Source organism: Pinus tabuliformis, chromosome 1_2 (assembly GCF_031772625.1).
Source record: "Pinus tabuliformis cultivar Carrire ecotype Pingquan chromosome 1_2, CPIR1, whole genome shotgun sequence".
Lineage (NCBI taxonomy): Eukaryota > Viridiplantae > Streptophyta > Pinopsida > Pinales > Pinaceae > Pinus > Pinus tabuliformis.
Genome location: NC_142298.1, coordinates 542,162,444 through 542,188,348, shown reverse-complemented (window position 1 = coordinate 542,188,348; position 25,905 = coordinate 542,162,444). Strand labels below are relative to the sequence as shown.

The 25,905-nt window shown below is 36.9% G+C and overlaps 1 protein-coding gene and 1 long non-coding RNA gene across 9 annotated transcripts; one reads left to right on the top strand and one right to left on the bottom strand.

Annotated features, from left to right (window-relative positions):
* The first annotated feature begins 5,567 nt into the window (after positions 1–5,567).
* LOC149206738 (uncharacterized) lies at positions 5,568–16,799 on the top strand. The gene is made up of 3 exons (XM_089393790.1): positions 5,568–6,028; positions 6,120–6,200; positions 16,564–16,799. The coding sequence occupies exons 1-3, from the start codon at positions 5,661–5,663 to the stop codon at positions 16,565–16,567; spliced, it is 453 nt and encodes a 150-aa protein (XP_089249916.1). The 5' UTR covers positions 5,568–5,660; the 3' UTR covers positions 16,568–16,799.
* Positions 16,800–19,125: 2,326 nt separating this feature from the next.
* On the bottom strand, positions 19,126–21,103 carry LOC149206737 (uncharacterized). Of its 8 annotated transcripts, none has more exons than XR_016251943.1 (4): positions 20,887–21,100; positions 20,234–20,274; positions 19,753–20,160; positions 19,300–19,669 (listed from the first exon to the last, which is right to left on the bottom strand). It is a non-coding gene; the product is annotated as an uncharacterized LOC149206737 (long non-coding RNA). The 8 variants fall into 8 exon arrangements; XR_016251941.1 differs by having other exon boundaries at positions 20,013–20,160; positions 20,892–21,098; XR_016251939.1 differs by having other exon boundaries at positions 19,303–19,669; positions 20,892–21,098.
* Between the last annotated feature and the right edge of the window lie 4,802 nt (positions 21,104–25,905).

Here is a 25,905-nt window from a genome sequence, read left to right as displayed (position 1 = left end):
AATGTATGTGATGAAGATAAAGATCGAATTGCAAAGTCATAAGTCTCCCTAGTCTAGAGGTGAATACACTGGTTTGGTTAATAAATTGAATCCACTCCGTATAGGGCTGTAGGGTCTCATTACATATGGTCATGGAAATGGATCCAAATGAAGGTAAGATGAGACTCGTTCAAGGTCCCCCTTTCGTGATCTATACTGAGTGTCATCTTTTATCTTCTCACATGCAAGAAATTAGTTAGGTGTGCAATGTATGTAAAGAGAGCATGTCACGCTCTATGATTGTGTCGCAAAACCATTATAAAATTATAATTTTTGGGTGACTTATAACTTTGACAACTAGAAATTATATATGCTGTCCATGTAAAAAATGTTAATTTTATTAATTTATTTTAATATGTAAATTAGTTATTTTATTTTATATTAAATATAAATATATTTTTACTCCACTTGAACATCACACTTTGTGTGTTACTGAAATATATAGCTTAGATGGAGATACAACATTTGAGAGTTGCTTTGTTTTTCCTTTTGGTTTTTGCAGGTAGTCATGTTGCATATATGGTTGGTAGTTCATCACACTTTGTGTGTTACTGAAATATATAGCTTAGATGGAGATATAACATTTGAGAGTTGCTTTGTTTTACCTTTTGGTTTTTCCAGGTAGTCGTGTTGCATATATGGTTGGTAGTTCAGTGAATTTACTAGTTAGTCGTTCAGTTAATTTGCTAGCCATCATGGTATTCTGTTAATATGTTGGTATCTTGTTCTGGGATACCTTCCTTATCGTTGCAATGCATGCACTATGTTTTGGATTTTAATAAAAACCGATGTTATTGCCTGTAATGAATATATGAATGGTTTAACTATAATGAGCTTATACGGGCTGGCCAAACATTATAATGAAGAAGAGGCTTTATACTCCATTCATTGCTTTTTAAAGTTGATCACTTAAACAGACAAAGCAAATTATTGAAAAAGTTGAGATATATAATTTTGGAATAAAGTTTTTAGAATGTTATTTATTTATCAATAATTATAAGGTGGATGATAGAAATTTAAGATACATGACATATTTTAGAATATTCTTAAATGTATACATTAATGGAAAGTTAATGTTTATCTTTAAAGTAGTTATGTTATTTTTTTCTTTTAATTAAATAGATTGATTAAAAAATTACCATATGAACAATCTTCATATGAAATGAGTTATGGTTTTTTAGGTATGTGGTATTGATAAGATATGGTATTAGCCACCAAAAATAATTTCCACCCAACATGAAATAAGAAACCCAAAAGTTTTTCTTCTAAAAGATGCCAGTGATAAGCTAGCAGAGCAAGCAAATTAGGATACCTAATCTTCCCAAGAGCATTACCTTCTATCTCGATTTCTCTTTTGACTCTTTGCTATTTGCTCCCTCAGTACTTCTGCAGTTGCACAAAGTAGATCATCTGCTGTGAAATTTAACGCCTCGAATTTTGTGGAGTATCCAACGAGTTCGTGAAAAGGGCATATGCCAATTCCTCTGGAGCTCTTGCCTGCACAATCAATTCAGCTACCAGTCTTGCCCCGCCCGCCCATAATACCAGGCAGCTGAAGTTCCAGAGTTCGGTTTGAAGAAGAACACCATGTCTGAGAGCAAGTACCCATCACCACCTGCAGCCTACCAGGAAAGAAAATCCTCTGCCAGGTTTGGCTCTTTTGTCGTATGCTCCACTTAATCGCTCCAATTATTTGTTTACATCAGGTAATTTTCATACAATTAAAATGCTTTTAATGTCATTATCAGGGTACCCCACGCAAGCTCCTCTACCCGAATACGCTGAAGGCGGCGCTATAAAAACGCAGCAGAGAGGCGAGAAAGGATTCATTGAAGGATGGTGCGAATTCAATTCAGTTTTTTAGCATTTTTTCAAACATTTATATTTGTCTGATTTTGTGTTATTTATTTGTTTATTTTTTCATGAGTAACAGGGGTCACCGATCCTGTCAACTGCTGTTGTACAACAAGCGGGTAACAATGTCAAACTATTTTCTGCTTCCGCCAACGCCTGTAGGTTGTCGTGCAAGCCCAAGATTCAACCCGGGAAGTATGACAGACATGAGTACAGAAAGCGAAGGGAGTTAAGCCGGAAAAGCAAGACTCGAGGCTGATTGAGGCAGTGTGGTCCTACAAACATTTGCAACATAGTAAATTAGTAATGGCATCTAAAGGTGCAAAGGTATATCGAAGGAATAAAAAAATTAGAAAATTTATCTAGTCATAAAAAAAGAGTATTTATAAAATTTATACAAAATTTGTATAAATTTTAATTTACCGTAAAATAAGTAAAAAATAAAATAATCTTTAGAATTTTAAATTTTGAGACTCGGGTGTGACCAACATTCAAAAACTATAATTCAATTCAAACACTCTCAAAATGCCTGCCAAAAAGATTAAGAATCCATGACATGAAAATTTGATTAGGGATCCATGACAATAATAACACTAAGAATTTAACCAAATAACAAAAGTTTCTCATAGACTTTGCATGACAGGGGCATTATGTCCAACCTCTTTTCCTGAACTAGAAAAGTTGACTAGACTTGTTAATATTGAAAAGAATAACCCCATTTATAACAAGAAATGTTGACTAGACTAATTGATATTGAAAAGAATAAACCCATTTAAGTGAAAACCCAAAGAAATTTAAAAAATATATTCAGTATATATTCTTACTTGACCACAAACCAACCTTCATTGATGTCGCTGACACGCTTTGGAGTTCAAAACCTATGAAATCCAATACTTTATAAGACACAAAAATAATATTTAAACTCAAAATTAATACTAATATAAATTAAATAAGGGTGTGTGCAGAAAGGGGAATGCGATAATGGAAAATCTACAACTAATGTGGGAAAAGGTGAAAAGGTTGCCAAAATGGGTTGTTCAGGACTTTGTCAAGTGGTAACACTACAAGCAAGTCGTGAGGGACACTGCAACGCATGTGCGTCCATCATCCATAGAAATCCAGTGAATGTAGTGTACCCTGCAAAGAGTTCCACACTTGTTTACTATTTCACTACACTTTTTTGGAGATGTTAACACTGCAAGAAATCCAATGAATGTAGTGTACCCTGCAAAGAGTTCCACACTTGTTTACTATTTCACTACACTTTTTTGAAGATGTTAACACTGCAAGCAAGTCGTGACGGATACTGCAACGCATGTGCATCCATCAGTCATGAAGGACACTGCAACGCATGTGCATCCATCATCCATAGAAATCCAGTGAATGCAGTGTACCCTGCAAAGAGTTCCACACTTGTTCACTATTTCACCACACTTTTTCGAAGATGCTAAATAATATGATGAGGATTTTGAACATTTATTTCCATCATATAACGACATTAAAGGTCTCAAAAATTGTTTCGATTTGAGCAATTGAGCGATCTCTCTCACCAAATTAAAATAAAATATAAGAAAAACCATTTTACTTTATCCCTACAACGGTAAGAAATGAAAAATTCCAATCAACAACCATATCTTGAAACAACAAAAATTGAAAACAAGACAATCCTAGGCTTATTCGAACTTTTAAATTTATATCAATTTGCAATTTACACTGCTATATACTTATGCATAAATAAATTTAAAAATTAATATATCTTATAAATAGAATTAATAAATCAGTATTGATTGCTCTGGTTATTAATATTATTTAACATGGTTATTAATATTATTTAACATTTAATTAATTATATACATGAATCTATCATCCATCTTAAATTTATTAAGGAATCCAATGAAATTGTGAAAATTAAAATAATTTTATAATGTTTTTATAATATGACAAATCTAAATTTTGCGTATACCAGTCTTAACACACCATCCATAACCCTGGGTTGTAAATTATGTTCTAAAAAACTAAATAAATCAACTTATTAAACAATTTTAAATTTTTTTCTTGAAAAACCATTATTATTTTCATCTTAATTTACAACATAGTTACGAAGTTTGAATTGGAATCCATAAAATTTCCCATGAAAATTTTCAAGTGAAAAATTATTATCTAATAAATAAATACATATTTAGAAAATCAAAAAACTTATTTATTATGTAGATTTCGTTAAAATAAAAATATATTTAGAAAATGAGTAATAATGTACTTTCTTTCTTTGCTTAAGGAGTCCGTCCTTCTATTCATTTATCTGTCTAAAATAGATTACATAAAATACATAAAACCCAAGGTAGAAGAGAGCCAAAGGTTTGGTTATAACTTTGTGCCTTGGGACAAGAGCCAAAGGCTCGAGAACTGAGCTTAGAAACCAAAAAGCCCTCGACCCATCATCCTAGATCCAACTTTCTAGGAACAAAACAACACGAAAACACGTGTCCCCAAAAAACTAGAAGTGGACCCCAAGAGGAATTAGAGCCCACATTATAAAGATTTCGGGTCTGCTAAGGAAGCTAAAAATAAAACCTAGACCCACCAACATGCACAATGAACCTAGGCCATCGATCTACAACTGCTTGATCTAATGACTGAGAGGAATATTGGGCTAAAAAACAAGAAGTGGACCCAAAGAGGAATTAGAGCCCACATTATAAAGATTTCGGGTCCGCTAAGGAAGCCAAGAATAAAACCCGGACCCACCAACATGCACAATGAACCTAGGCCATTGATCTACAACTCCTTGATTCAATCGCTGAGAGGAATATTGGGCTGAAAAGAAGCAGGAGAAATACCCGCCCGATGAAGACGGTATTCTCTCTCCTCCTTGAGCCACGTGTTGAGCGATGAGTGGCATCGGGCTCATTTCTAGAAAACTATTTCGTGTCAGACACCCAACCCGAAAACCGCCTTCACTGTAGTATGACTTAAAATACCACCGATTCGCTGCACCCACTGCCAATCATTCATTCAGGGGGAGACACATGTGTGCCACTGCCACGTAGCTTTGATCAAAATGCCGGCATTTCTCCTAACTGCACGCTCGCCATCCCAGCTTCCTGCAGAGCCAAAACTGAGTTGATCTGTGGTATAAGATAAGTTTATATAAATCCCTTTGCTGTAAATCATCACCTGCCCGAGAACCCTGGGTTTGAACCATATTTATTGTATTTATTATCTAATAAATAGATACATATTTAGAAAATCACCATTTTAAACTGATTTAATGTAGAGTTTAAAATAACAATATATTAGAAAATGAGTCGCAATGTACATTCTTTTTTTGCTTGTTTTATTGGCTTTGGCACCCATAAAAAAAATATTTTGAAAAATAAAATTTTTTCTTCCTTTTATTTTCTAAATACACACAATTATATATATGTTTGAACCTTAACATTATATGCTTACATTTTTTTAATCGGGCTTTCCCACCCTTCACACCAATAATGAAATTGATGAATAAAAATTTTCTAATTTCACAATTATTTCTCTTTTCTCTAATTTTCTTTTTCTAAATACTATTATTTATATTTGTTAAAATCTTATTAGGGGAGGGTCGCCATTACATGTGCGCCCTCCCCGCCACGTCAGATAAACACGCGTAAAAGCACATGGAGCCGGTACGACACCTGTCCACCGTGGAGCTCCATGTGTTGGCTACCTTATCAACCCATAAATCTTTGTGTTCGCGCCATTTCACAGGTTCGTTTGGGGTTTTTGCTGCGATGTATGAGTTTCCCTGTGTGTTTCTGCTCGGGGCCGGTCGTTGGGCGAAGCCCCCCGCCGATTATGGCACGGGACGGCCCCGGAACCTGCGCACTTCGTCGTTTATAGCTGTGCTGTTTGAGGCGTTTGTTCGGTTGACAGGGTTTGTGGACCTGCGCGCTTCGCCTGGTATGCAGGTGCTGGTGCGAATGTTTGCTGGAGTTTCAGGGTTTGTGGTTGGCACAGCGCTTCTCCTTTTCTTGTGCTTTTCCGCCTGGAGTTCTTGGTCGTTCTGGAATGTCAGTTGTTTAGCATTTCTCTGTTGCTGGTCTTATTCGACGATTTTGTTGTTTGGGGAGGAGTCGGTCGCTGTTTTACTGAGCTCGAGGTCAAATGGTGTTTTGCTGTCAATTTGCTGTTTTGTGGTGGTGTTTTTGTGGTTTTCAGTTCCCTAATATATATTTTTCTTCTCGTTGCAGGTGTGCAGAACGTCGTTGCAGGTGTGGAGAAGGTCTGGCGAGCTCCAGGGAAGGTGGGGGAGGTCGGCGACCATGTACCCGGTAGGATTTTAATCCTACCAGCATTCTCTGTGTTTTTCAACACAACATCTCTATTTTTGGATATTTTGTAAACTTTTATGGCATTTTATGGCATTTTTTGGAGGATTTTTTTCCGAGGGTTTAGGGTTTATGGGATATTTTGAGCTGTTTGTTGTTGAAGGTTTAGGGTTTATGGGATATTTTGAGCTGTTTGTTGTTGAAGGTTTAGGGTTTATGGGATATTTTGAGCTGTTTGTTGTTGAAGGTTTAGGGTTTATCTGAAATTTCGTTGTTTTCGTTGTTTTCGCTGTTTGGTTGCGCTGAAAATAACAAATTCTTTAATGGCCATATGTATGGGGCAGTGTAAGTCTACCATTGCAGTTATTTAACTATGGAGGAAGAGAAGTCCTGTTCGTTTTTGGAATTTGTTGGAATTTGTTACTCCTAGTTATTAATTTTGGTGCTTTTTGCTATGTTTTGCAATATGGATATCCTGTATACACAGTCCTTTTTGTTTCCATGCTGACGTTGCTCTCAATTGACTGATTTGAGTATATTTATAGTTTAAGCAAATATGGGGTTTTTTTTGTTGCGCTGAAAATAACAAATTCTTTAATGGCCATATGTATGGGCTACCATTGCAGTTATTTAACTATGGAGGAAGAGAAGTCCTGTTCGTCTCTGGAATTTGTTACTCCTGCTTATTAATTTTGGTGTTTTTGCTATTTTCCTGAACCTGATGTATATGTTTTGCAATATGGATATCCTGTATACATAGTCCTTTTTGTTTCCATGTTGACGCTGCTCACAATTGACTAATTTGAGTATATTTACAGTTTAAGCAAATTTGGGGTTTTTTTTGGTTGCGCTGAAAATAACAAATTCTTTAATGGCCATATGTATGGGGCAGTATAAGTCTACCATTGCAGTTATTTAACTATGGAGGAAGAGAAGTCTTGTTCGTTTTTGGAATTTGTTACTCCTGGTTATTAATTTTGATGCTTTTTGCTATTTTCCTGAACCTGATGTATATGTTTTCGGACCTCTGACATTTTCCTTTCCTCGAGATGTCTCGGACAGTGGCTGTCATATGCCACCCTTTTGTATCTTATGATGTTTTTTATATTGTCAATATAATATGTGATGCTTTTTTCTCTGAAAAAAAAAGTTCACACATTTTACAGTCGATTCCAAAACCGGTTACTGATGGTTACAGAGATAAGAGAATAAATATTTTTAGTAATGAATTATGTTCTCATACATAAAATGCATTTCAATAACTAACCCTTCTCGGGCTCCAACGATAAAACCTTACTGTATCAGTGACTTTTCATTTTAATTTAATTAAGGACGTGGATCATGTAAATGAGCAAATATGACTTATTCCTAGGTCCCGCTGATTCAGTTGTTCACTTCAAAGTTCTAATGTAAATTAGTATATGATATAATAGTTTACTCATTGTGTGAATATCTGAAGTAGTCTCTGTTTCCAGCCCGTCTTAGGGTTCACTGACTAGCTATTACAGAATACAATGGGTAGAAATTGCTTTGTAAGCATTATGGTTGAAGCATGAGCTATCAAGTTGAATGATGTTCCTTTTGATAACGGTCCACTTATTGGAGCCATAAGTGAGTTTAGAGCTTTGTACAGTGCTGCAAATTTGATGCCTTCAATGTTGAGATCGAAGGCATAAAAAATACAATGTATAAAATGCTCTTAGAGAAAAGATCATCCAAAGATTAATGGGTTGAGTGTCAAACCCATCTCTCCTAACATCTGATGTCAAAATTTATTGACCACATGAAAAGCCATTGAGCCATTGAGGTGCGAACTGTCTAGCCATTGAGCCATTGAGGTGTGAACTGTCCACTAAGTAGAAGAACCGAGACATATTAATATGGAACCACATATAGAAATCGAAAGAATGTTCAATACGGGATGATCAAGAGTATCTGTCTCAGGGTTTCCATCTGATTGTGAGGGAGTTGAGTGGACAAAGCTATACTTCTCCCTCCTTCACTTCCAGCGAACAAGGTCATCCCTCCAATTGCTCCCAAGAATGGGCTTGCACATTCAGTGGCCTTACTGTTCATTTTAATTTAATTAAGGATGTGGTTCATGTAAATGAGCAAATATGACTTATTCCTAGGTCCCTCTGATTCAGATGTTCACTTCAAAGTTCTAATGTAAATTAATATATGATATAATAGTTTACTCATTGTGTGAATATCTGAAGTAGTCTCTGTTTCCAACCCGTCTTGGGGTTCACTGACTAGCTATTACAGAATACAATGGATAGAAATTGCTTTGTAAGCATTATGGTTGAAGCATGAGCTATCAAGTTGAATGATGTTCCTTTAGATAACGGTCCACTTATTGGAGCCATAAGTGAGTTTAGAGCTTTGTACAGTGCTGCAAATTTGATGCCTTCAATGTTGAGATCGAAGGCATAAAAAATACAATGTATAAAATGCTCTTAGAGAAAAGATCATCCAAAGATTAATGGGTTGAGTGTCAAACCCATCTCTCCTAACATCTGATGTCAAAATTTATTGACCACATGAAAAGCCATTGAGCCATTGAGGTGCGAACTGTCTAGCCATTGAGCCATTGAGGTGTGAACTGTCCACTAAGTAGAAGAACCGAGACATATTAATATGGAACCACATATAGAAATCGAAAGAATGTTCAATACGGGATGATCAAGAGTATCTGTCTCAGGGTTTCCATCTGATTGTGAGGGAGTTGAGTGGACAAAGCTATACTTCTCCCTCCTTCACTTCCAGCGAACAAGGTCGTCCCTCCAATTGCTCCCAAGAATGGGGCTTGCACATTCAGTGGCCTTACTGTTCATTTTAATTTAATTAAGGATGTGGATCATGTAAATGAGCAAATATGACTTATTCCTAGGTCCCTCTGATTCAGATGTTCACTTCAAAGTTCTAATGTAAATTAGTATATGATATAATAGTTTACTCATTGTGTGAATATCTGAAGTAGTCTCTGTTTCCAGCCCGTCTTAGGGTTCACTGACTAGCTATTACAGAATACAATGGGTAGAAATTGCTTTGTAAGCATTATGGTTGAAGCATGAGCTATCAAGTTGAATGATGTTCCTTTTGATAACGGTCCACTTATTGGAGCCATAAGTGAGTTTAGAGCTTTGTACAGTGCTGCAAATTTGATGCCTTCAATGTTGAGATCGAAGGCATAAAAAATACAATGTATAAAATGCTCTTAGAGAAAAGATCATCCAAAGATTAATGGGTTGAGTGTCAAACCCATCTCTCCTAACATCTGATGTCAAAATTTATTGACCACATGAAAAGCCATTGAGCCATTGAGGTGCGAACTGTCTAGCCATTGAGCCATTGAGGTGTGAACTGTCCACTAAGTAGAAGAACCGAGACATATTAATATGGAACCACATATAGAAATCGAAAGAATGTTCAATACGGGATGATCAAGAGTATCTGTCTCAGGGTTTCCATCTGATTGTGAGGGAGTTGAGTGGACAAAGCTATACTTCTCCCTCCTTCACTTCCAGCGAACAAGGTCATCCCTCCAATTGCTCCCAAGAATGGGGCTTGCACATTCAGTGGCCTTACTGTTCATTTTAATTTAATTAAGGATGTGGATCATGTAAATGAGCAAATATGACTTATTCCTAGGTCCCTCTGATTCAGATGTTCACTTCAAAGTTCTAATGTAAATTAGTATATGATATAATAGTTTACTCATTGTGTGAATATCTGAAGTAGTCTCTGTTTCCAACCCGTCTTGGGGTTCACTGACTAGCTATTACAGAATACAATGGATAGAAATTGCTTTGTAAGCATTATGGTTGAAGCATGAGCTATCAAGTTGAATGATGTTCCTTTAGATAACGGTCCACTTATTTAGCCTTTTTCATGCTCAACTTGATAATGAGAGCAACTTGATAATGAGTGCTCTCAATTTCTCAAGTGTCCCCTCAATGAATAAAATTGTTAGTGGCTTTTTCACATTTAATAAAACTTATTATGAGGTACATTGCCTCCTCATTGATTTCTGTATTTAGCCTTTTTCATACTCAACTTGATATTGAGTGCTCTCAATCATAATAAGATTGTCTGGTCATTTGATTTCTATATTTAGCCTTTTTCATATGCAACTTGATAATGAGTGCTCTCAATTTCTCAAGTGTCCCCTCAATCAATAAAATTATTAGTGGCTTTTTCACATTTAATAAAACTTATTGTGAGGTAGATTGCCTCCTCATTGATCTCTGTATTTAGCCTTTTTCATACTCAACTTGATAATGAGTGCTCTCAATCATAATAAGATTGTCTGGTCATTTGATTTCTATATTTAGCCTTTTTCATATGCAACTTGAAATGTTATTATTGAATCCCCAAACATCGCAGCAATGACCCCGAACAAACCTGTGAAATGGCGCGAACACAAAGTTTTATGCAATGATATGATGGCCAACACATGAGCTCCATGGTGGACAGGTGTTGTATCGGCTCCATGTGCTTTTACGCGTGGTTTTCTGACGTGGCGGGGAGGGTGCATAGAATAACTTATAGAAATAGTTTTATCATAATTAATATTTTACAGAAAGACATATTCCATTGAAAATTTCTTATCAACACACAGTTAGGTTGCCACAAGAAATCACTACTAGGTTGTTAGCCAAAATGTTTCTTAGGACAAGAAAAAGATACAATCTAGTGTTCTAAGCCAAAATATTTTTGTGACAAGAAAAAGATACAATCTAGTGTTGTAAGCCAAAATGTTTTTGTGCCAAGAAAAAGATACAATCTATCCAAAATCCACATCATAATGTGGTTAGAACCAAAAACATATGGCACCCCTATTCTTTATGGCCCTGAGAATCTTGAGTGCCAAAACTCCCCGAGTTACCTTCTTGAGCCAGGTAGGTTGGCCTACCAGTCAAGGGCTGATTAGGAAATGGTTGATTGATGCCATATGATTGATTCCAATTTGCAGCTTCCAACCATGGAGGTACTGAGTACCCATACCTCACATTTTCCCTACTGACCCCTGCATTAAGTGGAGGTGTGTAATGAGCATACAGAGAATTGACACCAGCTCTGGTAGGAACAAGGCAAGTGGGTAAACCCTCAGTTTGATAGTGGGGCACTTGAATGTTTATGAGATCTTGGAATAATGGTGTATTGTCTGCAATGGAGTCCAATGAGTTTGAAATAATCCTGGTTTCATCAGCTATTCTTGTATCGTTGATCATCCCTTGTTCCTTTTCAAGCATTTGTTGTGCCTTTCGTTTTTCCTTTTCCTGTCTTGCCATTTGCTTTTGTTGGTCTTTAACTTGCCTTGCTTTATCTCTTTCAATCCGTTCTTCTGCTCGACGTTGTGCTGCAACAATCCTTGCTGCCTTCTTCTCCTTGACTATATCCTTCTTTTTCTGTTTTAATTCTTGCATTTCAAATTTCTTTTTTTCTGACTCAACTAACAGGTTTATATAGTCCTCTGAGGTGAGTAACTGTGAGCTTCGGCCCAGACGAAGACTACCTGGTGCACCTTGATTTTTTTTCATTGATACTCTCTCTACTGGTAGCTTTAGGAACCGTCCAAGTGTCTTCTCCACCCCTCCCACCTGCATGTCATTGCTTGGTACTTCCATTTCAGTATCTGTTGGAACTGATTGAACCATATCATTATCTTCATTTGATGCCTCATTATGTCCTTCATCTTCTTCCATTGATCTATTGTCCACAAAAAAATGAACAATTTCACTGTTCAATTCTACTGGTTGTGAGGGCATGTTCATGCTTTCTTCATTGGTTGCTGAGACACTATGTGCATTCATATTGATCATTGCTTCTGCTAGCCATGAAGGTGGGGTTACTTGGCTTGGCAATGTCAATTGGTCATTGTCAACTGCATGTTCAACAATATCATTAGCAATATCAGCAACAGGAATTTCATTTTCTTGAGTTGGTGGAACAATCTCCATGTTACTAGGAATTTGTTCATTGTTATATTGTGTTTCACATACAGTTTCATCATCTTCAGCATATAAGTGTCCTTGAGATAGGGAAATCATATTGCCAGCTGCAACAACATCATCTTGGTCATCTACTTCTTGCACTTCAACACTTGTTTGGACATTCCCTTCTTCCTGACCATCCACATGAAACGCTTGGCTACAACCAGTATCATGCATAAGAGCATCATAGTTCAGTGGCCAGATTCCTGTCCTCCTAAAGCCAGCCTTGATATTTGATGGTGTCAAAGCCCTTTTAAAAGCTTTACTTGCAAGCTCTGCTAGCTCAAACCTTTTCACCTCAACCCCTGGATTCTTTGCCATCCATGCAGCACGCTCCGACCTGAAATAGTTCTTGAAAGGGCCAAACACACTAACATCAAGGGGTTGCAGCCTATGAGTGGTATGAGCGGGCAATGTCAACAGGTCGATGCCTAAATTGTTTGCTTCCTCAATTGTTTGTACAGCCATGTGGCTCCCATGGCCATCTAATATCAAAAGGTGTCTGTTATTAGGCGAGACGCCACCTGGTACCGATGCAGCAAAGTGAAAAAGCCAACTTAGAAACAGTTCTTTAGTCATCCATGCATGGGGATGTGCAGCCATGCATGCACCTGGTTCACAGTTCTGTATATAGTTTTTCAGTTGATTTTTACCTTTGAATAGATAAAATCCTGGGATTGAAGTACCAATTGCATTAACACAACATAAAATAGTTATCCACTCCCTGCTCTTGGGCAAAATCTTTGGCACATTTCGGCTCCCTCTCTTGGCAATTACCCGCATGCCACAATTCCTCCCTGCCTGTAAACCTGTTTCATCACAGTTCCATATATGGTCTGCTCCATAAGAATGTTTATCGTAAGCACTAGAAAGTGTGTCATAGAATTTTTGCACAACTGCAGGGCGCAAATTTAATGCTCTGTCTCTGTCAAGGCCCTCAGCAGTACGCAATACAAGTTCTGGATGCCTTTTTTTAAACCCAAACCACCATGATTTACCAGGAAACCCATCTTTGAATGGGTTTGGCCTCCCTTGACAGATTTGAGCAACTGTTGATTTGAGTTGTATCAACTCTAGCCCATGTCCCAGTTGGGCCATCTCTTTACACCACTCAACCACCTCGGCCTCCTCCTCCTCAGTCATAACTGTAAGAGGCCCTCTACGTTTTGTATGAGTCAGTCCATTTATCCAATAATGTATTGATGAGGGAGGAATACCATGTTTTTTTGCAGATGCCCGAACTGAGTATCCATTAAACTCTATGTCGTCAATTGCAACTAACATTTGTTCTTTTGTCCATCCTCTTATAGCACTGATCTTTTTAGTTGAGCTTGCCCCTTGGACTGTTGTTGATGGTGGTTCTGTGGCTGATGCTGTGTTAACATCAGCGGCTGTCACATGGTCATTTTCAACAATGTTCCCTGGTGCATTGCCGTCATTGACATCAGCTGGCCTGTCATCATCGGACGATGTGCATCGCAGCTGCGCACCCCTTGTCACTCTCCTACCACTTCTCCTTGTACGAGCAGAGTAACTTCCTTTTGCCCTAGATGCAACAACCTGTAAAATTATTGCATGCATTTAGACATTAGAATATATGTCAAATTATGCTTTATTACTTCTGCAAAAATTACTTTTTCTCTATTACAGGAAATTATCAACATGTATGTTGCATTTAGACATTAGAATATATGTCAAATTATGCTTTATTACTTCTGCAAAAATACTTTTCCTCTATTACAGGAAATTATCAACATGTATGTCACTGTTTTCATATATCATTTTCCATTTACTTTCAACAGCTTTATACAGCTAAACCAATGAGGTATGTAAACATGTATGAATTACGTCATTCTCCTTATATCTGTTAAAGATTAGGGAATACAGGTAATAAGTAGGTCTATTCAATATGTACTTACCTTATAGAGTAGAGTGTAATCATTACTAATGGTTGAATCAGTGCCATAAGTAGAACCATGGAAATCAAAGTAATGAGGAAACAGAGCTTGTTACATTAGGATATGCGTATACAGTGATTACAGTCTATCCATATGTATTACATTAGGATATACATATACAGTGATTACAGTGTATCCATATGTATTGATTATGTATTAGAACACAGTAGTTATGCAATTAGAACACAGTAGTTACATATGACTCTTTCTAACCATGCTTGTTTACCTAATTGTGTTTTCTCATTATCTCAAATCTTACAGTCATCTTACATTAGGATATGCGTATACAGTGATTACAGTCTATCCATATGTATTACATTAGGATATACATATACAATGATTACAGTGTATCCATATGTATTGATTATGTATTAGAACACAGTAGTTACATATGACTCTTTCTAACCATGCTTGTTTACCTAATTGTGTTTTCTCATTATCTCAAATCTTACAGTCATCTAATCCGCTCGGGCTTCCATTCTAAGAAACCATTCCTCAGTTCTATGGTCCATTCATCAGTAGTAGAAATTCACTTATTTGCATTCTTTCGACTCAATATCAAAATTTTTGCTTTCTCAATAGCTTCATGCTTCTGAAAATACATGTCTTTCGATTATGTTTCAATGTCTTTCGATTATGTTTCAATGTGATGTTTCAATGATGATTGTCAAGGTCTGAAAATATGTGAAAAATTACTAAGTTTATCAGAGTCATTAAAGTTACAATTCGTTTTTGTTCTATGTTTTAACTCATTCTGCATAGAACCCAAGCCATAATAATCGCTCAATTCCTGTAAGCTAAGCTTCAATTCCTGTAAGCTAAACAAGCTATGACTACAGTGCTAACTGCCTTTTTACTACCTACCTTTTTTTGCATTGCATCAATCTTGGGCTGGAAATGGTTCGAATGCTGGCTTTGATTCTGATGCTATTCAAGGTTAGACTCGGTCTCCGATTGGATATGGCTAGGGAGATGAAACTATATAAGGAACGGGAAGGGATGTGGGGATTGCTTGCTTGGAAGGATAGCGAGTCATGTTTCTTCTTCCAGTGATTAGCTATTGGCTATGACTACAGTACTAACACGACATACGTAACCTCTGTGATATGTAAGCTGTAATCACTATTACATTTGATTCTATGGTCTCCTAGGTGTCATAGACAATCGGTTTTACTTCAGTTTAATCGAGTTTCATTGCAGTCATTTATTTTTTATATTTTTCATATAATTTATTTAGTTATTTTGAATATTGTGAAGAACAATCTCTGCTCCAAGATTTCTCTCCATTATCTGTGACTTAATTTACAGAGCTGAGTTATGTAAATCCCCATTCCTTTGGTCCAACTTTTACAACTTCGTATGGCTCGGGCTCTCCATACCCTAAGGTCTCGAGCTCAACGAGGTGAAAAGATATGAAGGCCAATAAGATGGTCATCTGCTATGTTACTTATAATTGTGTTTTCTCATTATCTAAAATCTTACAGTTCTATGGTCCATTCACCAGTAGTAGAAATTCACTTATTTGCTCTATGTTTTAACTCATTCTGCATAGAACCCAAGCCATAATAATCGCTCGCTCAATTCCTGTAAGCTAAGGTGTAAGCTAAGGTTCAATTCCTGCAGAACCCAAGCCATAATAATCGCTCGCTCAATTCCTGTAAGCTAAGGTGTAAGCTAAGGTTCAATTCCTGTAAAGTAAACAAGCTATGACTACAGTACTAACACGACATACGTAACCTCTGTGATATGTAAGCTGTAATCACTATGAAGCTGATGATATAATAAGCTAGAACACATACATAAACTCTGTATAAAAAAGGTTAACTGTAACTGTATAGGTTAACTGTCACCCTATGGACAGAACTGTAATGTAAGAAATCTGATAAATGAAAACAATGAAAACAGAACTGTAAGAAGAATGAGTTGTAATTCATATAACTAACTTGAATATATTGGCCACTGTTTTGTGATGTTGTCTTCAAGTTTGCTGAATAGTTTGAAAGCATAAGATGAACTTCAACAGTGGGTGGACTTCTTTTATAGTTTTGGGGACTTGATTTTAATTGGTGGACATGGATGCACATGGATTGCAATGGCTTCATTTTGAATGTGTGGTATGGATTTAATTTGATGTGATCTAATGGTTGGGAATTGTTTATTTGTTGATCCATGTGCTTTGATCTGTTTTAATGAGAAATAGAGTGAGATGGGTGTCATTTATTGCAGTTATTGGGTCTGGGTATCATTTATTGAACAAAGTGGATTTAATTGTTATTGGGTTGGGTGTCATTTATTGAACAAAGTGGATTTAATTGTTATTGAGTTGGGTGTCATTTATTGAACATAGGGTGTTTAGCTGTTGAACAACACAGCAGTTATGCTGACATACATTCCTTTTGTTATGTGCAGGTAGGCATATTTATTTGGGATGCAAAGTTGCAGTTCTGATGAGTGGGGGTTGAAGTGACTGCTGTTTTGTACTTCTGGAATAGACCAGTTTGGAAGCCTTTATGGCTCTAGCTGTTTTCTACTTGGGTCAATATGTTTTGCAATATTAAGTAGTAAAATACTATTTATGGACACTTGTGGGCCCAGTCAATGTATGGGTGATTTTTGGACATAATTTAATACTTATTTATACATAATGTTATTTATTTCTGTCTAAATTTTGGTTTCAAAAGTCTTAATCACTGGTGGTTTGGTGGGACCAGTATTATATCAACTACTGGTCCCTGCACAACATTAGGAATCTCTCCCCTATATACCTACACATCATATAGCCACACAACTTTATTTCCTGACAAAAGTCAAAGCCAACCCTCATAACTTGCATGGCATCCTAACTCCTTAAAAAACAATCTTATGTTAAAATATTCCTCTCTTTAAAGACGGGCTCAAATAACTGAACTAAATCGAATGCTCAAATAAATGAACCAAATCGAACCATTTGTTGTTCCAATCGAATTAACGTATTTCCAAACTCTTTACCCCAATTCAAGCGAATTTTGGTAACTATGATTTACAGCGACTATCCGGTTTTATCATCATTTCCTTAGGTTATAAACATAGATAAGCCAGATGCTCAGCTTTACAATATTTTTATTCAGGGAATAAGAAGAAGTAGTGCTGATATCTATCGTCATTTGCTTGCGTTATAAACTTAGATAAGCGAGATGCTCAGCTTTACAATATTTATATTCAGGTAATACAAACAAGTAGCGCTGATCATCCCAAATATAATGAACAAAACATAAGTAGCAGCTATAAATAAATATATAGATATGGTTATATAAGCATAGATAGGGACCAAAAAATGAGGATTACATGCTTGGAGAAACGGCTGGAGCGCAGCGATGTATATTCGATCAGATGCGAGTGACAATTATCACACGTATGTCTAATGGGCGGTGACTGCGAGCCTCATCCCAGCAAGAGAGTAGTGACGAGGAAAACTGCAAATAAAGTAGTTAGGACCTTATTCTGGAAATTTACAATAACAAAGATTGCTTTACCAAGGAAATATTCTTTAAATTTACAATAATAAAGACAGTTCCATTAACCATCAAAAACAAAACTCAAAATATTCCAGAAATGGACAATGATAAAGATGGCCCCATCAGCCACATAAAACAGCATTGTTTGTCAACCAGATGCATGGCCTTCAAAACACATTAAACTTACCGAGAGTGTCGTTGGCCTTCAAGGAAAGGGGCAGCATGCCCATTGTGAAAAGCCACACACTGCCTCCCCCCTCGGCCATTTTGTGGTATAGGACCAGAGCAATCAATAACACATATAAAATTTTACCAGATCGCACTAACAGAATTAGATTTTTACCAGATCACCCTGACTGGGGAGAACAGTGACAAAATTAGATTTTTACCAGATCGCCCTGACTGGTTAGAACTGTGACAAGATTTGGGTGGAAAGAACGGTAGCTCGAGAAAGACGGGATGCGATGATTTATATTGTGGATGTAGGTAGATCCCCGAGTTTGCTAAAAAATTGTAGTATCTTCAATTCCATGCATGGTGGTAGGTGTTATAAGTGCCACCAACTGCCCCGCCCACTTCGACATTCATTATCCAAAAATAACGGTCATTAATTCCAAATAACGACTATATCACCTCCGTTAAAATCACCCACCACCTCCGTTATTGAAATTTGGCCGAGAAAAACAAGCGTTATATGCCATGATCGCACAACGTTCTCCCCAATAGCGAAGAATAACAAATTATCAAAAGATTAATTAATATTAAAAACCTAACGTGATTTTGAGGGCTCTGCTCCAAACTTCTCTGCGTAGGACTCTGCCCCGATCATGGAGAGAGGGTGTCGACAATTCTGGCAGAGCCATCTCGGAGGTTTTCCCGCACGCTGTTTGACAAGTTAACGGCGGAAAACCAAAGTAATATTGACAAGTTAACGGTGGAAAACTAAAGTAGTAGTGACAGATGTACCGTGTAAAACAAAAGGGTAGACGGCGGTAGGCAACCAACTGATTCAAAAGTTAACACTTTCATTAGCCATTGTCCTAAATTGGAATTGTTGAATTTTTCTAGGTTGGTTCAAGCGCATCAAAGCTTTCTGCAGATCTATTCACATGTCAGCCCATTACAACAAGTACAACAAAAGATCATTCCATTCAAAAGAACACAGTGGTAACTATACCTTCTATCTTTTGAATGCTGGAGTAGGGTTCATTAAAAATTAATATTTACCCAAAGATGTGGAAATCAATATTCCCCTAGGTTTCTGCAACAAAACCAGAAATACTCCAAAAACAATACAGTTAGCCGTGCAGCCCAACTTTATCCATGGCCACGGCAGATGGGTAAATGATTTATTTTGCAGAGCAAAGAAAACTCAGCGAGAATGGAGCAAACCCTGCATCAACAATACAAGGCCGTACTGAGCAGGTATCGCTCCAGCTAATAAGGTCGTTTGATTGGGAGATGATTGGTTCGTCGCATGTGTGCAGAATGGCGAGAGTGTGAACAACAATCTCTAGTACCAGATTAAACCCATGTAGCTAAAGAACCAATCAAGATTATATAAGTGTTTCAATGCACAGCAGAATTCGGAGGTGAAAAGAAGGTAACTCAACTGATATTGGGAAAAAGCAATCAAAGTGCAATGCATGCTTGCCAGAGGCAACTCAACCAATATTGGGAAAAAGCAATCAAAGTACAGTGCATGTGCACTTACCACAGGCAACTCAACCAATATTGGGAAAAAGCAGAACCAAAAGTCTTATGAAACTCGAACAACACGGTCTAGATTAAAGAATGCATTTGTGAATTGTTTTATAAGCATCTTACTTTGGCAAGAAAGTGATATAAGAGGGCAAAAAATACTGCAAGAGTAACAAGTAACTAATGACTGAACCTTTTAAAAGAGATCTTCTATTTCCCCTTCTCGGACATCGCCAGGCAAATTGCCAACATAGAGAGTTCGGGTCATGCGGCTACTCATTGTCAGTGGGCTTATAAAGCTCTACCAATATAGCTTCTGCCTACATTGAAAAACACATGAATAAATGTGAACATTTTCAAAACCATTTCATGTAAAAAGTTCAAATAACTGAAAATTTCATACATGGTAATCCTCTCAAAATATAGCGCCCTAGAGCACACACTCTCCTAACTAGGTAAAGAACTCGGCCAAAGCATCGACGCTATGAGGCAAACCAAAACGACTATCTCTTGTCCAAGCAATGTCCAAAATCCTAAATCCCTCCTCGCTTTGCTCCAAAAGACTCCATTTTAAATGCAGCGTAGACTCCATTTTAAACGCAGGTGTAAATAGTTTTAATGCCCGCAAATTTCACAGTGCTTATAATAACCATATTGGCTTACTGGTCCTCCTCCTTTCCCAAGTATTTGAGCTTCCTCTCCTTTCCCAAGACTTTGCATTTTCCACATTGCTTCTTTGAACTTTCCCTCCCACTTACTCTCTCTACCTTAAGAGTGCAAAGCTCCTTGATTTGTCCAAAGCCCCTTGCATCTATATCAGACACAGAGTGTAGTGTCATCAAATGTAATTAAAGCAAAAATTACGAAAAACAAACACCCTTTACCTTAACTTCTCCAGAAATCCACCGCGACAAAGACACAGGACCTGATAATTTTGCATTGAATGTCAAAAAAAAACAGTTGACATTTTTACACCCTGGGAACACATTTCTATCTCACTCCTAGTTTGAATAAAAATTAAGTACCAGAACCCGATAAAGCGAACCAGGGAACACCACAATATCCACCTAAACATTGAAAACAGGAAAACGTCGATATCGACAATTTTAAACTCCAAAATATAACAAAATTTACAAAAATTGAAATGGAAAAACCCTAATGCAATTAATGAACTTCAGAAGCTACCACAACTAGGGTTGCCCGAGAAAAATCTGAATTTCGAAACCACGAATAATCAAGGAAGAACTTCTACTTGATTGCAAGTAAAAATAAAAAAGGATTAATAAATAATCCGTGAAGGCAACTCTTTGGCGAGGGTTTTTATGGCGGTTAGTTCGGTGTGTGAAATAATTCCCGTCCAGGGTTGAAAACCCCCAGTGTTTAATACACGGCATTCACCGCGAGTCGCAACTGTGAAATTTCTCGCTACAGTGTTGCAGACTTATATAACAATGAACTGATTGAAGATGGAAAATTCAGATATCTGCTTGTTAATAAGCCATTTGCCATAATAAATTTGATTGGGGTGGAAATACACCTTACTTGCGGACAATGGAAATGAAAGCGGGCAACTGAAAACGATAAAAATCCCCAACTGGTCGCGCTGCCCCGTGCTCAAAGTCCCGTGACAGCATCACACAGCAACAGGCAGCAAAGCCTGAAATTTTCGAAGTCAGGGAACGGAAGAATTTCAAAAGAGAAACTCGGTCGACCAACATGCTTGCCGGAGGCAACTCAACCGATATTGGGAAAAAGAAGTGCAGGGCATGCTTGCCCGGCCAGGGAAAATGAATCTTAGACTGCCAGATGTCAAACAGAAAAGCATATAATAGATGTCAGTCGGAGAATAAAAGTGTAGTTCATTCATAGGAAGGCTTATAGGCCATTCATAGGAAGGCCTATAGGCCTAAAAATGATTTGAGGAGAACGAAATTTCAGTTTTGTCATTAATGAACAATGTCTGGACAACAAAGCTGTAATTTTGCCTTACAAAGACGGCAAATGTTTTTGTGTAATTTTTTTTTTTATAATAATAAAATAATAATTTAGTTAGTAATAATATGAGATGTATTATGAAATAAGTGTTTTAATTTTTATTTATTATAAATTTAATTTATATAATTGTGATGTATAATAAAAAAATTATAATATGATTTAAAATTAAATAAATTTATTTTTCTTTGTAAACTAATCTCAAATATTAATTACATGATGATGATGATGATGATGATGATAGTTAACTGAGACCAAATTGGTCTATTGGACTTATAATTTTCTTAGTTTTTAATTATCTGGCTCCTCGTCTTTCTTGGCGAGATTGGTGCTGTAGCTTTCTTTTTTTCTCGACAGTCTTCCAACTTTCTTTATCTTGCATCTCCTTCATCTCTTCTAGTGCTTTCTTTTTTTCTCGACAGTCTTCCAACTTTCTTTATCTTGCATCTCCTTCATCTCTTCTAGTTCTTGGGACATTGGTGTCTTAGCTTCGCGATCTATTGGAAGATTGTAAAGAAAAATGTATTAATAAATATTGATTTAAATTATTTATAGTCTTTACAAATGTATATATATTTTTTTATTTTTTATTATAAATTTCGTAATAAATAATATTTTGTATTCTTCTTTTTATGGATATTGATTTGGACTATTTATAGCTTTTAAAAGTGTATATATAATTTTTTGATTTTCTATTATAAACTCAATATATAAATAAGGGCTACATAGTAGCTAGTGCCGCAGGGTAGTTTAAATGTAACTAAATTAAATAAAATTATTAAACTTAAGTTAATGTTTTTTTTTTCTCAATCTGTCTACTCCTATTATTTATACAAAAAATTACAGCAAGGCCATGGCCTTGAAAGTCTTGCCATGAAGTTGGAATTTTACAAAACTGATCATGATCTCAGTACACAGTGGACCTCCAGCAGGATTTTGACTACATATAAGACTCGAAACAGTGTTGAACATAAACTAAGACGAAACTTGCACAGCTAGACAACGGTAGACATAAACGACACATTGACAGACAGAGACCTGAAACATGCATTAACTTCGAGATTCAAAACAGAGTCGAGCCCCTACTTCAGAAACTGCAAAGAGCGGAAACCCGAGCGGGATCAGTCATCCTCAGAGGTGTATGGCTCCTCGACGACCCGACACCCGAATTGTAGTGAGTCCTCTGAGTCAGAATGATGAACCGCCGAGCCTGTAGGTTCTCCTCGAGCTGGCGCACTTGGACCTGCAGGGACAGCCGGATTCAGCAGAGAGGTACCTCCCATGACCTGGCGCTGATTGTCCGTCGGATTCGCCATCCTCTGTTCTGCAAGAGCTCCTGGATGGGCCACTCCCGAACCCCGGACATCTTCACATTTTTCAATAGTGACTGAGACTATAAAGGTGGAGTTGGCGAGAGAACACGGGATGCGGTAGCGAACAGTGGGGTGGGCAGCATGCTCACAATCAACCATCCTGACTCGCCCACGACCCCTGCCTCTGCCACTTCTGGTGACAGGGGGACTGCTCCGCCCAGGTTCCAGCGCGTCCGAGGAAGAGTAAGAAATGGGGGTGGACCGCTGAGAGGTGGCACGACCATGGGAGCCACCACGTCTGCTCCCCATCCTGGGCCATTCGCGCGGCATGGCAATGTACAGAGAATTGTCGAGAGAGCGAATACACAGAGAGGAGTACCCCGAGTGAGGCGGAAACAGAACCCCAATTGAACCGTATGAACCTGGAACCAGAGCCCAGCGATTGTGGAATGCTCTTGAGCCTAGAAAGGGAATGACGGGCCTAAGCTCGCTTGTGGAAAAGCTCAGAGAGACACACAACGCTGCAATCCATAAAGCCGCAGAGGTATGCGACGAAGCCGCGGGAACAATGAGCTTATGGAGCGCCATAGCACAGTAAACCGTGAAGCGGATGGAGGGAGTAAATGCCTGCATTAATAGGCTTGTGCGAGACCAGCCCGTGGCGTGCTTGGGCTGACACCTGCCCACGTGATACGCCATCCTCATACCCTCTGATCTCTCAAGCACCCGCATCCGGGAAAACTTAAGTTAATGTTAACGTTTAGAATTGGGTAAATTTAGATTGGTAAATTGAGGTATTTGGTTATTTGTAATTTAACATTTTCATGGTGGAAAATCCAATTGCAAGTTGCTTTTACCTTTAATATTTATCAAAAAAAGAAAGTAAAGAAGAGTATGAAATGCCAAAAATAATGTAATCATAGAGTAGAGAACAATAATAGAGTAGAGAACCATAGAAGAAATCATTCAAATGGAAAGGCAATAAGTAAAGTAGATAACCTTAACCTTTTATAAAATGAGTTAAGAGATTGAAAAATTCAAATTTTTTCATTTTTTTGATAAGATAGGTTTTCCTTGATTTATAATTTTCAAAATTCTAATAATATTGGTTTTTGTTTTTCCTTGTTAATTCTAATTATATTAGTTATTTTATTTTAAAGAAAGATCAAAACATTTTAAGACAATTTTATAATAAAAATCATGATAAATAAATAAACCCGTCTAATATTTAACTTTTATTTATAACATTAAAACTCCATTAAATTTTTTCATAAACCCAAAAAGCACTGGTACTTAGAAAATTGATACAAACAACCATGCCTCTCCAAAATATTGTTAACCTTCAAAATTTTCATAAATCCAAAAGGGACTGGTACTTAGAAAATTGGTACAGACAACCAGCACTGATACTTAGAAAATTGATACAGACAAACATGCCTCTCCAAAATATTGTTAACCCTCAAATTTTTCATAAACCCAAAAAGCACTAGTACTTTAAAAATGGGTACAGCCAACCATGCCTCTCCAAAATATTGTTAACCCTTATGAAGTTTTAAGAAATAACTAATAATTTACTTAAGGAGTTGTCTATAATGTGATTTTTTGGAGATTCCGGTGACGGAATCCGGCGGAAGAAATTGAGGTTAAATCTTGATTTGTTGTAGTTAAAATGGTTTTTTAACTGCATATTTGGATTCAGCACCCTCGAAAACCCCTGGGACGCTTTCATTGTGCAGAAACTAGCTATCAAACTTGCGATTCCAATAAATTCCTGCAGGATTTCGACCGAAAAAACCTGCCAGAAAAGCTTTCAAAAAGTCGCGTTATAGACAACTGCTTTACTTAATAAATTTTTGTTTTATTTCTAAAAAGCTCCCAATCGGATTTCAGTGACAGTTTTGAAGCAATAATTAATAATTTACTTAATAAATTTTTGTTTTTTTCTACAAAGCTCCCAATCAGATTTCAGTGACAGATCAAATGAAGAGGAAAGTGATGCAACTTCGGCCAAATGCATCAGATCCAGCCTTCAAAAAATCAACAACCCAAAAATTATGCCAAGAAACCTCCGTCCAAAGAGTTAAAAGAGACCACCAAATTCAGAAAGTTATACAATGGCATCTCTACTAATACAGAAACATTAAATCATGGCATTAGTACCAGTAAAGGCTCAAACACTAAAATAACTTTCCTGTAAACTGATTATTGTAATGTTATATACAATATTGAAATCAATACATGTATTAGAGCAAATCAAAAGCAGAGATATGATTTTTATTATGAAAAAAATTATCTTGAAAAAAAATCATTGGGACTGTACGACGGCCTAACCGACTAAACCAGCTATCATTTCAGTCGTATCCTGGTGGTGAACGATGGCGGCCTTTTCCGGTAAACCTGGAAGAAGGATTTAATCAATCATATTATTATTTCTTCATGGGAGGAAATTTAAGAGAAAAATCAAAATTTGGAAGAGATAAAATGCTTGTCAGCTTCGAAGAGTCCAAAACTTGAAAATTAATTAAATTAAGTAATTGGTTTAGCTTCACTTTACTCTTTATACGTGCAGGTGGAAACTTACAATCTAACATTTAAATATAAAATATTTCTTAATTACGATGTTCACGTCTATACAACAGATTATTGAATATGGGATATGCAATGCCACATCCTCCTCATTTCGAAACTCGAGGTACCTAGCCATACCTGCATAATAATATTTCGTATTCTTCTCTTTATGATTTCTATCATTTTGATTGATTGATTTGAAGATATAGATCCTTCAAACACCAATGGCGATTTTTATTTTGATTGGAAAAAAGTAATCAGGCCCCTTTCCTAGTTTGGATTATCTCATATGTGGTATCTTTCATTTATCACTGGGAATTTTAAGGGTGATAACTAATGTTTGGTCATTTTACATGATTCATCGCATATCCATGTTATACCCCTTAGAGGAATATGGGACTTTCTCGATGCTCCATGCTTTGATCACTATGTATTTTTTGGTCTTAAGTAATGCTTTCATAATCATGTTAGAGTACTTTAAACCATTGAGTTTATTATTTTTCTCTGAGCGATTTTGGACTTTAGTTCTGTTGTGGCCACAACCACCACTTCATCAAAACTTGCCTTGACAACGATTTTGAATGGGTCCTCTTTAGTCCCAGAGACTTTAACTCGTTGCCGAGCCAAATTTTCATTTCTTAATAGTCAAGACCCCTCTTTTACTTAACCCCTGTTGCATGGTC

Bases quoted from the DNA above. Each gene is read 5' to 3' on its own strand.
- LOC149206738 (XM_089393790.1), top strand. From the start codon at position 5,661: ATGTATGAGTTTCCCTGTGTGTTTCTGCTCGGGGCCGGTCGTTGGGCG. The intron at 6,029-6,119 runs GTCAAATGGTGT...TTCTCGTTGCAG, and splicing joins GCTGTTTTACTGAGCTCGAG to GTGTGCAGAACGTCGTTGCA.